Here is a 16,938-nt window from a genome sequence, read left to right on the forward strand (position 1 = left end):
TTTTGCAGATATCCGCAATATTTCAAACAATATATTTATTAAACTATTAAATACGAACCTGCAAAGTTTAGCTTTTCTGAGGTCTCATGCCACTGACAGTTGATGAAATCACCTGGTTTGAGGGAGTTCGTAACTTTCATATGTGGCAGCTTCCATTCGTGTATAAGCTCTTCGATTCGCGCGATGAATACTTCCCATTCGGAGACAGTAGTAAAATCGTGATGATAAAAGTCTTCGATCTCTACGTGATGCATTTTCGACAGTGCAACTTCCAATCGTTCCAATCCGAAATAACAATCATGGTGAAATCAGAAAGTATACAATTCCGAAGTAAAATAGTGGGAGTTTAGCCAATCAGACGCCAGCGACAAGGCGAAAAACAAGCAGCTAGCGAAATGTCATTTATTCAAACGTCAAAGTAGTTGGCGAAAATCAGTTCTATTAATTTATTTTATTATATATATTGTATTATATTTATTTTATTAATCATTTTTATATTATGATTTTCTTGTGTCAGCGTATTTACATCAATCCTGGGTAAATTTTCGTCTTCACAAGAAGAATTCGGAGATAATTGAAGAACGTTGACATTATCGACAATTTGATATAAATTTGCGATGAGTTTCGCTGCCCGATGCGCGATGTGGCGCGATGTGACGTAGGTTTTTTAGGTTGGAATTTGTCGATGCTTCAAAATAGACACACGTATATATTTATTAAATTTTATCATAAAAAATTTTTTATCTAAAGATTGATTAACAACTAATTATTGATACCGACATGGCTGGGAAGCAAGGAAAAGATTTGGCGTTGTCTATGCTAAGAGCGTTACCTAGACTGTCATTAGGGAACATCCGAGATAATCCTGGTTCAAGAAAATTACCGGTAAGATATAATCAGAACATAACACGAAAGATATAATGAGCCAGTTTTTTATTTATCGATTGATCAATTATGCGCATTATACAGCTTTTATGGAATAAAATTACATTTGCGCACACTGGGATAGATCAATTGATGAATTAAAAAACCTCATTCTGTGTATCAGTAGTCTTACAAAAGTATAAATAAATGTTGTATGTAAATGTGTATAATGTTTTGTAATATAATATAATTATAATATTTATAATATTTATAATATTTGTAATTTTATTTTAATTCCCTTGTTATTCTCATGCATAGAAACGTGGTAGAGGTCAACATGGAGGTAATAAGCATGGTGCTGGAAATAAAGGCTCTGGTCAAAGACAGAATTATATGCGTTTGGGTTACGAAACTGGAAATACTCCATTTTACTTACGATTTACTAAAGAACCATATTATAGGGGACATCAGTAAGTTTGATAAATTTACATATTTTGTAAAATTACAAAATATGTTAGATGTCTAATAAAAAAACCTGTGTACGTTTTAGCTTGAGACGAGAATATCCTCCACTTTCTTTAAAAACGCTGCAGCTGTATATTGACACAAATCGATTAGATATCAGTAAACCAATTGATCTTACATCATTGATAAACACTGGTCTATACAACATAAATGTGCAATGGAAACATGCTGGAGTTCATTTGACAGACGAGGTAATATCTTGTGAATTTAAAATTTAGAACTTTTAACAATTACTGTAATAGTTTATAAATGTTTATAAATGTTATAATTATATTACAAATTAGTTAATAAATCATAAAAAATTAATTTGTGACATTGCAGTACCAGATTAACAATTTAATTGTTAATCAACAAGTTGTATGAATTTTATTTATACTTTTGTAAGCTGATATATTGTATCTTTCATATTATGTTTTGATTATATTTTATTAGAAATTTTCTTGAATTATCTTAGATGTACCAGAATTATCTTGATGTGATTTAAAGCTTTTATTTTTAATTTTTAAATTATATTGTAGATTATACTATAGTTCGTACTGTACTATATATAGCGTATAATTGCATATAATTATTCTATACAGAGATAATATTAATATGTGTGGAAATTGTGTTTCAAGGACGTACATTGTTTTAATGCCAAAGTAAATATAGAGGTGCAGTGGGCCAGTGAGCCTGTAATCGCTGCAATTGAAAGAAATGGCGGTGTAATTACAACTGCTTATTATGACATAAACTGCCTTCATGCTATATGTAATACAAAACAGTTCTTCAGTAGAGGTAATTTTAAACATCTTTCATTCTTGAAAAATAATCCTGTTTAACCCATTAAGTCTAAGATTTATTTTATGTAATTCCTCTCTTTTATAATATATAGGTGAACCAATACCACGTAGGCTTTTACCACCGACAGATTGCTTAGAATATTATTCCAGTGCCAGTATGAGAGGGTATTTGGCCGATCCTGAGAAGATTTCTCAGGAACGGCTGGTACTGGCGCAAAAGTATGGCTACGAGTTACCAAAAATTGAGGAGGATCCTGATTACGAGATGTTGTGCGAACGTAAGGATCCGCGGCAGTTGTTTTATGGTCTGGAACCAGGTTGGGTAGTCAATCTTAAGGATAAAGTCATACTGAAACCAAAAGCCGAGTATTTGAAGGAATTTTACGCGAGTTGAAATAAAGATGTATAGAATAATAATATGAAATAAATAGATACAATAAATGATACTTATGAGACGATCATATTTTGTTATTAACCAAATACCACATATAATTAATTGCTTAGGTAAAGCAAATTATTAACAACATAAAATAATACGAGTAGTGCCTGTAATCACGAGTTATTTTTTTATAGAGTATGTGTTTAAAAAAATCATGTAAATTATACATACTGGCTCGGGAGCAAAAAACTGGTTCAACATATTCCTTTACGGGGTTTGATCTCACTGCGTATTTTTACGGTTTCAAACACGTGTTTCGATAATCGCAGGCTCGACTACAAGGTTGATTCATTCGATGGTAATCGAATCGAGGTCGAATCGTAATATGATCGATCTTCACTACACCCGCGCACTACACTGCCGCTCGCGCGCTCGCAATCGATATCCTTCTCCTGTCAAATGGATAATAATGGCAGCGATGACGGTTGATACGATGTTACAAAGCAATGGTTTTCAGACAAAAAAGAAAGAGGACGTCGAAAATAAGGATAACTTATGGTACGTGTCGTAATTCGCGTTGACGTTAACTGTGTATCGAGAAATGCGCCGCGAAATGATTGTTTGCAATGAGATGCCTATCGCTTTGCGTGACACATCTTGCTGCGTAAGAAAAATTTACGTGTTCGACCGCACTCGATTGTGTTTTACTTGATATTATTGTATGCTTTGCAGGTCGTCTATCCTCGCGGAAGTGCAGAACAGCGGCAACAATAAGCTGCCATCGAACAAAAATGTCCTCGTTTTAGGTAAATACCGATGACATCATACGACTCTTCGATCGCTCGTTCAATGTAGCTTGCATATTAAGTAGTCACACTTGCTGCTCGATACGTGTATCATGGACAGAAAAAAGTGCTTCATCGTTAGACCCCTACTGCTCACTTATAGGAAACTAATCTATTTCCCCATCGCATTTATTTCATGTATGTAGCATTTTGTCATAGAGGTAAAAGGTTATATCGACAAAATGCATTCTTTACATTCTGCAAGTAAGTGTGCTCGTATATACAGACCAGAGAACATTGTATAAAAGAATGTATTCGCTTTTTTCAACATATTATTCACAAGTGTTTTTTAATTGTTTAACATAATACAGAAACATACAGAAATGTAACATTGTGCAAGACGTAATTGGAACAGTATCACACAGTATATAGGTGACTTGGAACTGTATATACTTTTGTTAAATTTAGTCATGGTATCTATCCATGAGTCATTAAAGAAAATTTATAATTTAAATTTTCTTTAGAGACTCGTGGATGGATACCACAATCAAATTTAACAAAAGTATGTGCTGTCCCGAGTTACCTGTACTGTTCCAAGTCACCTACATTTACGGTATGTATGCTGTACACACGAAGAGGTAATTTAAATGTAGTCTTTTCCATCTATATTTAATGAAAAGCAAAAATGCCAGTCGGCCAATATCTTTCAACCTCATTTTGAGTCGTCGCAATTAATAACGCATAATTGTCACTAGAAAACACAGGTATAGTTGACTAGTAGCCTTCTAGCTAAGTATAGATGTGTAGTGTTATGTGTCATCAATTGTGATGATGATTGTGATGTTTGAAACACAACTTGTGTCGTCATATATACAAAAGTATCTAATTTTATACAATTGGAAAGTATCTGACAAATACAATATACAGCAATAATTTTGCAAATGTAGTATTTTTCCTATAGTCGACTATTGTAAATATATATACGAAATTTATATTACATATATATGTATGCTTTTAGGTGATAATGAGAGTGGAAAAACTACGCTTATAGCTAAACTACAAGGTGTAGAGGATCCAAAGAAAGGTTCTGGACTAGAATTTGCATATATCGATGTGAGAGATGATTATCGAGACGGTTAGTATGAAATAAAAATGGATATTCAAATTATCACTTAATGCAGCTTGATTTTAATGCAATATTTTTTATTTCTTTGCAGATCACACAAGACTATCTGTATGGGTTCTAGATGGAGACCCGGGTCATGCAAATCTTTTGAGATTTGCTCTGAACAAAGAAAGGTTTCCACATACGCTTGTTATGTTAGTTGCTGCCATGACTACGCCATGGGCTATTCTCGATCAACTTCAATCATGGGCGGCATTGTTAGGCGATCATATTGACAAATTATCTTTAGATAATGATACTAGGCAACGGTGCAGACAGCTTAGTAAGTTGAATGAAATATAATATGTAATGATATACCATTGTTCGAATATTATTAATATTAATATCACTTTTTGCTTTGATTGTTATTACGTTTGTCACTTCAGTTCTTTATCTCTCTAATGATTAAAGTATAAGATTTGCAACGTAGAGAGTAATTTCTTGAGAAACGTGGCATTGTTATATATACAGTATATTCGATTTTATTCTGTTAGATATTAAGAAGTGGCAGGACTATACCGAACCAGGAGACGAACTGGATCCTGGGAGTCCTCTGCGACGTACCAGTCGTAATTTGGATGATGACACCGCCGAGGGATTACCCTTGCCAGAAGGAGTACTTACAACCAATTTGGGCCTAGACGTTGTCGTAGTCATAACGAAAACTGATTATATGTCTACTCTCGAAAAAGAACAAGACTATAAGTGAGCTTCGAATGAATGAAGAATTTGTAGTAACAAATCATTAGCGAACATTAATATGATTACTTATTTTTGTCTTATAGAGATGAGCATTTCGACTTTATGCAACAATGGATTAGGCGGTTTTGCTTACAATATGGTGCGGGTCTCTTCTACACGTCGGCGAAGGAGGATAAGAACTGTGATTTGCTTTATAAATATTTAACACATAGGATTTATTCTTTACCATTCAGAACACCGGCATTGGTCGTCGAAAAAGATGCAGTACTTATGTAAGAACGAAGATCTGACACGACTGAACAAAATTCTTTTAGTCATTCATGCATATTTTAAAATTATTTGTATTTTACATTGCAGACCTGCTGGTTGGGATAACATGAAGAAGATTAGTATTTTGCATGAGAATTTGCAATCCATGAAAGCGAACGATTATTATCGTGATGTTATTGCACAGCCAGCAACGAATCGAAAAGTATGATATTGTACTTTACATTCTTAATATATATGACTTTTTTAATATAATATAAATTTACTAGCTGTTAAATATTTAATCTATTGATACTATTATATATAGTGCGTTGCTAGAGAAATGGAGATTCAGGCGGAAGAAGAGCAAGCTTTCCTTGCGCGGCAGCAAGCAGCTTTATCAGGCCTGAAAGATCCTACTCGCTCTCCGACAACTCGGAATCAGGCAAGCCCTGGACCAGTTATACAGGTTATACCATTTATAAATGGAGCATGCTCTTCATGTTGCGTGTCAAATTAAAGAACCACAGTACTACCACTAATTCTCTCATCGTTACCATAAATCGTGCGAGTGATTCATTAATCTCATCCGTTATATTCAATGCAGAATTATTGAATCTGTAATCTGATGTACATTTGTGTCAATTGTTTCATTCATTATGCAGTGTAATTGACATATAACTGTTTTGTTCATCCATACAGCTCATCCATTTACGTGATATTAAAAGTAAATGTATTTTTGTCCTTCATATTATGAGCTTATGCCGTTTAGAAAACCTGCTTAATGTATCTCATGAATTCATTTAATAGAATGACAATATCGTTGCATTACATTAACGTAGCGACATAATACTTTATCATGTGCAAAGTAATTTTTATTTAACATAGTAATTTAATCCTGAAGCCGATAAATCATGGCGGTAAATCAAAAATTTCCAGTGGACCATTGCACAGCCGCCATTGTTTAACACTCCACGTAATTTTAATTCCAGCTGTCATCTCGTGTGGTTATTGCAGTTAACATTTGAAAGCATGTTCTAATCTAGTGGTATGATCTATCCACATTACGACTACTAAATTCCTTTTCTCAACAATAGGCGAGCACTAATGATTTTGTGAATAGGTGGCGTCACCGAACAAGAAGCTGGATCCCAAGGGTAGTGGCGCAACACCGTCCGGGGAAGGTGTTTTAGCTAATTTTTTTAATTCTCTCCTCTATAAGAAGACTGGAGTGCAGCCTGGTTCCCCGGGAACACCGGGCAACGTAGGAACGAGTCCCATGAAACTTGGTAATAATAGGATCCGAACGTCCGAGTTCTCTGCTCTAGTATATAATAATGTCTACTTATAATTAAATTATACTATAAAGACATTTCATACCTCAGATGCTACACCGGTGGACAAAGCGACGATGTGTAACGACGCAGCAGCGGAATTAGATCGTCTCACTCGGACCAAGAAACTTTCTCCACCCAACCTAAACTCCTCGTCTGAATGTTAAAGATAGCGTTTTTTCTTCGCGGTCCATTAATACAATGAAAATAATAGTCGAAGTTTCGTTGCCATTAGACAGAACTCAAATAACAACATAAATTTGAAATGTCTTATAGCCCACTCGTTATAAATGGGAGAAATCATAACATAATGATGCGATGGGTCGCGAAGAAGTAAAATTTAGCTCTAATCAATGATAATTTAACCGATCACATCGCAATGAAGACAAATTAAAAAAAAAATTATATATATATATATATACATATATATATATAATCTGTCTTGCAACTCTGCGACAGCGAATGTCATAAACTAAATATCAGTAACGAAGCAGAGTACAATTAGAAAGCTATTAAATTAATGTAATTAAAATATTTAATATAATATTACCGAAATATATATGCTTACGCACATGTTGTCCTAGCGCCTGATCATAGTAAATTATTTAGCAATGCCCGTGTACGTGGAAACGGATGCGCGGTTTTTTTATCATTCTATATATTTACATACGAATGCACATCTTTGTTTCTTCTTTGTAAACAAATACTCTTTTTATGTTATATTCGATCGTTTTTTTTTTTTACGAGATAGTCTCCATGACGGCTCATTACTTTGCATTCGGTCTAATTTTAACAATGTAAGTGCCGTTAGCGTTGCGAAAATGTGCGAATGCGTGAGATAGTCTTTTATACGAATTGTTCATAAAATAAAATGGGAGAATCCTTTTAAAGGAAGACACATTGGAATCTTCAGATTTAGGGATAGCTAATGGTACGAGATTGGGGATGTCCACAAATTGCGTGTGTAAATTCGATACTTTGTAGAGTTTTAGCAGAGTTATTATTCAATTCAAGAAAACTCAAGAAAGATATATTATTCAAGTCAAAACAGGTGAGCAGAGACATGTACATTCAATTATCAACTAAATGTGGCTATATGTATATGAAATTCAAATTCTCAATGAAAATAAATAATTTTTCGTATATCTCGTCTCTTATATACTTATTTTTAATCCGAGCAACACTTTAGTTACAATTCCACTAAGCGATAATAAAGAAATTTGTATAACGAATTTATATATATAAAATTCTTTTATTTTATTGGATCAGTGCAAAAGTTCGTGCCCGATTTGTGAATAATCGAGCAGTTGTTATTGTAAAAAAACCGTCTTTATTAATCAATGACATATTTACCAACCATTTTCCAATGTTCAACCAATTTATAGATACTACGTTTGAAAAAATCGCATGATTTTTGGTCATCGCATCGAAGAACGTGGTGATATGATTTTTAATAGTCTTTATAGAATCGAAAATTTTGCTATTTCAAATCGTTTTATAATGACCGAAACAAATCATGGAAGGGTGCAATGTCTGGAGAATATAGTGGATGCGATAAGATTTTTCATTTCAACTGTTTCAATTTGTCAGAGTCATTTTCGAAGTGTGTGGTCTGGCATTGTCATGGTGGAAGTTGACGCTTCTATGATTAACTACTCTCGACCGTTTTTCTTTCATTGCTACATCCAATTTGATTAATTGTTGACAATACTTCTTTGAATCAATCGTTTGGCCAATAGGAAGCAGCTCAAAATATATTATATAACACCTTGACAATCTCATTAAACAGCAAAACCTTCTTCGGATGCAACTCTGCTTTGGCGACTGAATCTGCCAGTTCATTTGCTTCTTTCTAAATACTTTTGATTTGACGTTGGTATACAGAACTCATTTTTACAGTCATCAGTCATCAAACGGTCCAAAAAAAAACCTCTTTCCAGGCATCCGAGTAGAGAACCGGCTGCAGAGATGTGGTCCAACTTATTTTTTTTTGAACAATGAATGCGGTATCCAAGTGTCGAGCTTCAAATTCGAATGAGTCCCATCTTCTTTAAATGTCGAAACGCGGTTGATCAATATTCAGGGCCTCAGCAACCTCTTTCTTTGAAATACGTGTATTGTTTGCTATTAATGTGCGCAGAACGTCGTCATCGATGACGGAAGGACGCCCAGAACGAGATTTGTCTTCGAGGTTAAAACCACGATGAAATTTAGCAAATAATTTCTTCACCGTTCGAAGAGCTGGTGCACGGTCCAAATAAACTTCCTGAATATTTTTTGGCAACGTCAATGGTTATTCCTTTCCGAAACTCGTAAAGCACATGTCGAAAATGCAACTTTTCCTTGTCAATCTTCAATGATTTTTTTTTCACGACTTCAAAATTCAACCAAACCAAACTTACCAAACGCTTCTGATGCTCAAATGACACTTATGACTGTTATCTGCTGTTATTTTTCCAACGACATATAATATGCATACATAAACAATAACAGAGTCGTCATGCATTCACCAGTTCCATCTATACGAATCGGGCACGAAACTATACGAACTTTTGCACTCATTCAATATTATATTAGATAAAGTACATTAAAAAGCAATAATGCAATAATATAATCTTCGCTGTATAGGACATACGCTATAATTATCGCAGCTCAGACACTTGTCTTTATTTATAATATCGTATAATTCATATTATATGTATATTTATTATCATACAATAGTTATACGTATCGAAGTAAAACTCAAGAAAGACAGTAATACAATATATAAAAATACTGTCGAAATAGGAATGGCCTTTAAATATAAATCATCCATTTTATGATTATTCTTACTATTTTTCATCTAAGATTATAATTTATCAATCGTTATGATGTATAGAGGAAAATCCCCTATTATGAGATAGCCCAGTGAGAAATGATAATGGAATCGACATCGAATCGATGTCGATTCGACGTCGAAAGCGACATCGATTCGATTTCATTGTCATTTCTCACTGGGAGGCGCCTAATATGAGATAGCAACGTTTCTGCTAAGCTAATAAACATTATCTATTGGTTCCATCATTGAATTTATTGCTTTTGGATTGAAAACTATTTAGTAGAAAATTCATTATTCGATCATGCCTGTAGTCATTGTAAAATAAGATTTTAGAATTTGGATGTCTTCAAGTTTCATTGAGATGAGCATTTAAACCTTGTTTATGATTTAATAAAAAAAATAAATATTTGGCAATAAATTCTTCATGTAGTAATAGAGTAAGGTCGTACTAATAGAAAAATATGAGATGAATTGTTTAATTACAGAATAGTTAGATTTGATCGTAAAATAAGACGTGGAAATCATAATATGAGATATCCAGGATATTCCTAATATGAAATAACCCATGCTTCTATGTTATAGTGAAAATCATTGCTAAGGTATAAATGTTATTGTATAATGTTATTGTAATGAAAAAGACAACCGGAATAACCGTTGAGTGTCTATAATTGCGATGCTTGATTCCAACTACCTGAAAACGAGTTCTGGGTATAATCTATCGCTCATTTTTCGCGCACGCTGGCTGTGTTTGTTCGTATTTTAGAAACATTAAATAAAGTTTTTTAATACTTTGCGTTTTACTATCGATTTCTCAGGGCATCTCATATCAGGAGCACAATTTTTTGACTTTGCAATTTGCTCACTTTTTACATTTAATTTAAAAAAAAAATGGAGTTTGAATTAAATTTTATGTAACATTATCTTAAAACTTATTAAATTCTCTTCAAAATGACCTATTATTTTTTCAAATTCTGCCTATAGACTTCTAGCATTTACCCAAATTGATCTCATAATAGAGGCCTTTTCTCTAATACTGCTAATTTTTGTGATTGAGCTATATATAGCTAATATGATAATGCTAACCATTAAATAATTGAACACGATGTAAATTGGTAATAAAAATCAAATACAACTTTCATTCATTAATTATGTATAAAGAAAAATGCAGTTACGAAAAATATTTACAAGAAATGCATTGATGGCGTAAAAAGAAAAAGAGCATTATTATTTTTAAATTCATAAATCATGATAGGTATATAATAGAATCATCAATGACAAATCTCTTTTGAGAAATATAAAGCTAATATTTCTGGAATATTTGTTAAAAAAGGTATCATTTTATAAGCATATAAAATAATAAATAAACATATATATATCTCATACATAACATAATGTATACATATATAACATATACATACATATTATATATAACATATAGATATACATGTATATATATATATATATATATATATATATATATGTATCTTTTATTTACTACACTTCAAAATTGATATAAAATTTACATTAAAAACCATTTAATTTTAAAATATTAAAATTTTAGAAATATAACTAATATAAATTTTATGTCAATTAATATAATTATTACGTTCGAGAAAATGATTAATATATAAATTTTTAAATTGAAAAAAAATGAAAACAGCTTCATTATTTCACCGATATAGATCCGCCAATGTATTGTATCGAACATATTTTTACCAATTTATGTAACATGTAAATAACATCACATATATTAGCAGATATCATGATATCTAATTAACAACGATAAATCATGGAATCATCTTACAATTTTATTTTAATCCTTCGAAAAATATCAAACGGTTGAAATGTAATATTTTACTTATTATTAATTTTGGCAAATTATTGTGGAAATTATTTAAAATGGATATAAAACTATTATTCCTATTGATAATAGATATTCGGAAGAACTTTGTAATGTCTACTGAGCGTTTTCTGAATTTTTAATCATGCAGAAAAACAGTGTTATTCATAAGTGGTAAATAAAGATTTTTTGTAGGAAGCTTACTAGAAATATGTTACACTTGTTAATAGCCGACTACGCATGAAACGCAACTTCAACAGCATAATATATCATCTATCATGCAACGAGGTTCTTTTATTAAAAATATGAACAATAAATAATAATTGTGCGTACCTACACTTATCGCAGTTATTTACGTATCAATCAACTTACATTTTTATCTATAAACCACCGTAGCTCGAAGAGCGCCATTTAATATCTTCATTATTTTTCATTGTTATATCATTTAATATCATGATTTTTTTTATTTCATGACAAACAACGTTGCTCTGCGATTCAGCTTGACGTAATGCTGTTATCAGAAGTAAACGGGGCTAAGAGGAAATGGAGGTTTCGTCTCGTGAAATATCGTGGATCCTTGTGGATTATAATTCGTCCGTCATACAATCACGTATAATCGCCCTTAGAAAATTTCAGTGCGCAATGCAGCCTGTAACAGTCTTTTATTTTTAGTAGAGCAGAATACGTTTGTCTACCGCCTTGCGACATATTGGACACTCCGACATCCGGTCGCCGCACATTTGGCAGGTGCCGTGTCCGCACAGGAAGATCATGTTTTTCAGACGATCCAGACAAACCGGGCACATGGTCTGCAACAATAAGTTTCGCAATAAATTCTGCATGATATTCCGAATTCTGTTACCCATCATAAATAAATTAATTTATTCAATCTTCACTGTTACACGGATAGTAATTTCAGAAGTTTCCTCCAATTCAAAGTCAATATTATAACGTCATATATCTTTTGTTTTTAAATATAATCTATTCAGAGTTGACAAACGCTTTGATGACGATGTTGCAATTTTTTATAATGATAACGCTAACTAATTAAATGCTAAGGTTGTGCTAAAGTTGTCACTTTTAAAAGTAATTTGTCATCATTATATATTACTTACTGAAAAAAGTATTATAATAATAACGAGTAACGCGTAACGAGTAAAAAGTAACACGTTGCAAATTATTTTTTTCAGTAACAAATGACTTTTTCAACCCTGAATCTTACAAGTAACAATTGATTCTTCTAACTCTGATGTTAGCATTATCATAAAAAATTCACAATGTCATTACCAAATCGTTATTATAACAAAGTAACGATTAACAAAGTAACGACGTTACAAGTAAACACCGTTACTTTGCCAATCCTGAATCTATTTAACATTAAATATATGTACAATTTTTAAATTTCCTTAAAGTTCTACTATAAATTGAATAAAAAAAAATTAAATTTTTTCTAATCAAAATTCTTCTAATCCTTCTAATTCTTCTAATTTATGACCTAACTTTTTAAATCTTTTCTGAATAAATAAAGTAAAAACTAAGAAGAGAGTTGTTGCGGGTACTCTATAAGGAGGCATTGGGATACAGTCCGGGAAAACGTATTCTGCTTTTTCAAGAGAGAAAGGTAATTGTACACAGCACGGACTTCTTTCTCCGACACAAATTAAATTATTCGTTTCATTAAAGCGACGCATAACGAAGCGAAACGCAGAAGGGACACGTACCTGCTCCTTGATGTCCTGCAATTGCTGCTGTAGTTTTTGTATGTCGCTGTGGGAAGTATCTCGGCTGCCGTTGTTCATTAGGAGAGCTTCTCCAACTCCGGTATTGTTTGAGGGCGTCGATTCTTCCTCAAGATCCACCTTGACTTCAGATATTGTTCCTTCGAAGCATAACAGTCGGTTAAAAAAATAAATAAAAATAAAAAGAAAAGAAAAAAGTTACTAATTTCTTGACAATGGCAGCATCGCTTAGAGATGCTCTCATTTATTACAATTCATATTTTTACTCGCAAATTAATGTTGTTTATCGATAACATAAACATTAAAAAAAAACATTGAAATTAGCATATAAAGTAGTGCAATAAATACATAAACAAAAGTTTGCAAAATTGTGTTAGCAAAAATAGAAAAATATAAAGAAATATTTCTCCCATTTAAAATTTACACATTTATATACATTTAATAATTCAAAGTATTAAAAATATACGTGATCAGTTAGTTAGGAAGCTACTTTTGCGATTAGGTTTTAAACACGATCTCCAATCAAATTCATCCTTCGCGCGAACACCATTATCGATCGTTCATCATTACATTAATTATTAAAAGGCAAAAAATGCAATGCACGCGCAAACCGTGCAAATACAGAACAATTTGGTATACTTATTCAAGATGAGATTAGAGGTGAGCTATCTAATCGTTGCGTGGGAGTTTATTAAATTCCATGCGATTAGATAAGTCGAGATAGACGAGAAGTTATGAATGTTAATACCTGAGGCGTTGCACCCCTTCACGTAGGTGACATCACCACCGCCGCCGCAGCAGACAGAGAGTGGTACCATGTGCTGTATTTGGGCCCGACATTGCACGCACTTCTTCATCAGGGCCGCACAGCTCTCGCAGGCACACATGTGGCCGCACGGACGGAACAGCACGCCCGCCTTGCGATCCGAACACACTACGCATTCTTCGATCTGAGAACAAACGTCCATTATTGTGTGAAGGCAGAAGGTTGATAGAACGCGCGTTTAGAGTTTCGAGAATCTATTCCGGGACAGAATGGGATTATTCGGTCAACTATTAGTCAACTACATAGCAATAGTGCAGCATGGTGTATCAAGTTGGATCGATAAAAGGTTGAAGGAGTAATTTACTGCGCGATTGGAACTTTAGTGGCTTTTACAGAAAATTAAATTAAGATTACTGAAGAGACATATTTGCATAAACGTAAAAATCTACTGTGCATAATGATAAAATGTATTTTTCTTTTATAGAAAAGAGAGTTCATTTCATAGAAAAAATTCAGAATTATATCGAAGAAACAGAAGAAATATGTAATTATTATTAAGAATATCATTAAAACGCGAAAATCGACAACAAAGAATTTATAAGTCTAATATTAATGTAAAATTATTGTTAGATAAAAAAATAAGTTTTAAAAATAAAAATGGTATCGTATATCTAATAATAGAAGAATATACGAACAATAGCGTCGTGTGATATTTTACCTTTACTCGAGAAAGAACGTTCTCACGACAAATCAGGCATTTCTTCACCCTCGGTGCACAGACGTTACAACAAGCCACGTGTCCACAGGGACTAAACAGCATCTCTCGTTTGCCATCGGAGCATACAAGACACTCGTCGATCGCTGCCGAAGGGACGATGGTTTCGATGTCGTGTCTGTGGAAAGGGGAGCTGCATGTTAGCTACATTATACTAAGAGATACGGCGATGTATGTCGTAATTGCATGGGGAATTATACGTGGAACATGTAACAAGACAATCGATTGTATAAATTTGTATTTTAATTCTTCGCGAATATTTTTATTTTCTCTTGTTAAAAAATTTGCGAAAGAAAAATTTCTACAAATTCCATTAAGAGATATATTACGTTGAATAGAATTTCGAAAAAAGACTTGATTATTATATTCAACATTTTTAATAAAATATAGGCATTTTTACAGGATTCAAAGATTAAAAGAGATCAGAAAGTATTTTTCCCTTCACCCGAATACTAACGACTCCTTATCCTTGTGACAGGTGGTGAGAGTCTTGCAGAGATTCGGGTCCGGGCAAAGATCCAAAGGTGTTTGGCCCTTTTTGTTCTTCAGCTCTAGATCGGCACCGTGTGCTGCAAGGAAGCATGCGATGAAGGAACTGCTCTTCTTGTCCTGACCCTGAGTGCCCAGGCCCATCAGCAGTCGTCCGACATCCTGCACGTCCTGCAGCTGTCGTAGTTGCGACAGCGTGTGATGTCGAAGGGCCTCATGCAGAGGCGTATCTCCGTCCTTATCGGCGACATTTAGATTCGCGCCTTCGCGAACCAACAGCTGCGACGGATAAATTATCGCAAATATAATCGATCTTTCTCCGGGGGAAGAATAATTCGAACTATCCTATTATCGGATGTCGATTCAAATAATTTTTACCCAACGTTCGATATTATCAGGAATTTAATCGTTATTTTAGAAATTTAAATGTTATGTTACTATGATTTTCACAAGATTGGAACAAACGATTTTCGCAAATATTAGCGGAAACATACTCGGACGATCTGCGTGTGTTGTCGCTCGACCGCTAGATGCAAAGCGGTCTGCAGGTTCACGTTCTGCAGATCCAGATCGGCTTTCCCAGCGCGTGCCAGTTGTTCCGCAACTTCTACGTGATTGTTGAGGGCAGCTAAATGAAGGGCCGTATAACCATCATCTTTCTTCTCGTCGACAATCCAGGGTCGCGGTAATTTTGACAGCAGTACCCGCATTGCACTAAAATCAAATGAAACGCAAGATATTAAAACAAAAAGCCGCGATTGCATTTTCGAAACGAAAAACCTGTTTCTGTTACACTTGCAAAATATATTTTAATTTAAATTAGGCTTTACAACGAATTTTGCCCTAATTATCTTATATATGAGTTGCCTTAATTAATTTTTTTTTTTTTCAAGAAATGTTCCGAATAAAACACCTTATATCTAAAAATGAATGTTTTTTATTTTTTTACAACGTATTTTATATAATTATTTTAAATAAATAGTGTAATTTAGCTCGTATTTGTTTCATAACTATTTTATTTATGTATGATACTTTATAATTTTTTTCCTCTATAAGATGATCAATTTTATTATTCTTTATTATTATTTTTAACTAATATTTTGACATATTTTGATGTCAATATACATATATTCGTTCCACAGAAGCAATTTTTCAAGAATATATGATATTTATTTCTGTCTGCTTGTATTTTTACAACATATCAACATAATTTCAAATTTCCTTGTTAGATCATACACTTCCGTGTATCTCATATACATTTCTAACTACTCGCTATAGTAAAGACAAGACCCCATGGTAAGATGATAAAGAGAGACAGCTGTTCTTTAACAGGACCTCTCCGCCGAGGAGACCTCTTCGAGGCCGTTGCTGTGGCATGAGAAACAGGCGTTTATATGTTTCATCACATATGTGATTCCTGCATATGTTTCGAAATATCTCGCAAACGACTCAGGAGGCCATCCCGCATTCTCCTTCTTATCGCTTCAGAAAGATATTTCGTCAATTATACCATGATAATTTCGCAGAATCAAAAATCGAATTATAGAATTTTGCGGAAATTTTTTTTTAATTTATATTATATCTATATTACAATAAAAAAAATACGGTAACAATTACTTTTAGATAAAAAGAAAATTTTCTTTGATAATATATTTTTTCACAATAAATCAAATTAACACTATGAGAAAAATTAGCAATGCAAATCTTAACTCGATGATCGAAATTTGAT

General features: G+C 33.2%; 4 protein-coding genes across 6 annotated transcripts in view; 2 read left to right on the top strand and 2 right to left on the bottom strand.

Annotated features, from left to right (window-relative positions):
- Rab3GAP1 (RAB3 GTPase activating protein subunit 1) overlaps positions 1–371 on the bottom strand; it is a 41,500-nt gene extending 41,129 nt beyond the window's left edge. Inside the window, exon 1 of the mRNA XM_011055220.2 lies at positions 59–371. Coding sequence (XP_011053522.1) covers positions 59–254 — 196 coding nt within the window. The 5' untranslated portion in view covers positions 255–371. The remainder of the gene's footprint in view (positions 1–58) is intronic.
- Positions 372–617: 246 nt separating this feature from the next.
- mRpL15 (mitochondrial ribosomal protein L15) lies at positions 618–2,629 on the top strand. The gene is made up of 5 exons (XM_011055216.2): positions 618–885; positions 1,183–1,334; positions 1,415–1,580; positions 2,007–2,166; positions 2,264–2,629. Exons 1-5 carry the CDS (start codon positions 781–783, stop codon positions 2,563–2,565), a joined length of 885 nt encoding a protein of 294 aa, XP_011053518.1. The 5' UTR covers positions 618–780; the 3' UTR covers positions 2,566–2,629.
- A 284-nt stretch (positions 2,630–2,913) lies between these two features.
- Positions 2,914–7,927, top strand: Dlic (dynein light intermediate chain). Of its 2 annotated transcripts, none has more exons than XM_011055215.2 (10): positions 2,914–3,108; positions 3,283–3,356; positions 4,354–4,470; positions 4,553–4,783; positions 4,995–5,205; positions 5,286–5,474; positions 5,560–5,674; positions 5,777–5,893; positions 6,572–6,737; positions 6,834–7,927. In XM_011055215.2, exons 1-10 carry the CDS (start codon positions 2,936–2,938, stop codon positions 6,947–6,949), a joined length of 1,509 nt encoding a protein of 502 aa, XP_011053517.2. In that variant the 5' UTR covers positions 2,914–2,935; the 3' UTR covers positions 6,950–7,927. The 2 variants fall into 2 exon arrangements, with proteins under 2 accessions (XP_011053517.2, XP_011053516.2); XM_011055214.2 differs by having other exon boundaries at positions 2,916–3,108; positions 5,777–5,917.
- Positions 7,760–16,938, bottom strand: part of mib1 (E3 ubiquitin-protein ligase mind bomb 1) — a 427,681-nt gene continuing 418,502 nt past the window's right edge. Inside the window, exons 10-15 of one of the 2 annotated variants that reach the window (XM_011055213.2) lie at positions 15,704–15,923; positions 15,178–15,488; positions 14,664–14,838; positions 13,928–14,129; positions 13,162–13,319; positions 7,760–12,249 (exon numbers count right to left, since the gene is read on the bottom strand). In XM_011055213.2, the coding sequence (XP_011053515.1) occupies positions 12,109–12,249; positions 13,162–13,319; positions 13,928–14,129; positions 14,664–14,838; positions 15,178–15,488; positions 15,704–15,923 (1,207 nt within the window). In that variant the 3' untranslated portion in view covers positions 7,760–12,108. Of the gene's footprint in view, positions 12,250–13,161; positions 13,320–13,927; positions 14,130–14,663; positions 14,839–15,165; positions 15,489–15,703; positions 15,924–16,938 lie in introns of both variants that reach the window. The other variant, XM_011055212.2, reaches the window with a different exon arrangement.

The sequence above is a fragment of the Acromyrmex echinatior genome, chromosome 2 (assembly GCF_024713525.1).
Source record: "Acromyrmex echinatior isolate Ae372 chromosome 2, ASM2471352v2, whole genome shotgun sequence".
Lineage (NCBI taxonomy): Eukaryota > Metazoa > Arthropoda > Insecta > Hymenoptera > Formicidae > Acromyrmex > Acromyrmex echinatior.

Coding starts and splice junctions, on each gene's coding strand:
- mRpL15 (XM_011055216.2), top strand. CDS start 781: ATGGCTGGGAAGCAAGGAAAAGATTTGGCGTTGTCTATGCTAAGAGCG. Junction 886..1,182: donor CTGGTTCAAGAAAATTACCG/GTAAGATATAAT, acceptor TCTCATGCATAG/AAACGTGGTAGAGGTCAACA. Junction 1,335..1,414: donor CCATATTATAGGGGACATCA/GTAAGTTTGATA, acceptor TGTACGTTTTAG/CTTGAGACGAGAATATCCTC.
- Dlic (XM_011055214.2), top strand. CDS start 2,936: ATGATCGATCTTCACTACACCCGCGCACTACACTGCCGCTCGCGCGCT. Junction 5,675..5,776: donor AGCCAGCAACGAATCGAAAA/GTATGATATTGT, acceptor TATTATATATAG/TGCGTTGCTAGAGAAATGGA. Junction 5,918..6,571: donor GCCCTGGACCAGTTATACAG/GTTATACCATTT, acceptor TTTTGTGAATAG/GTGGCGTCACCGAACAAGAA.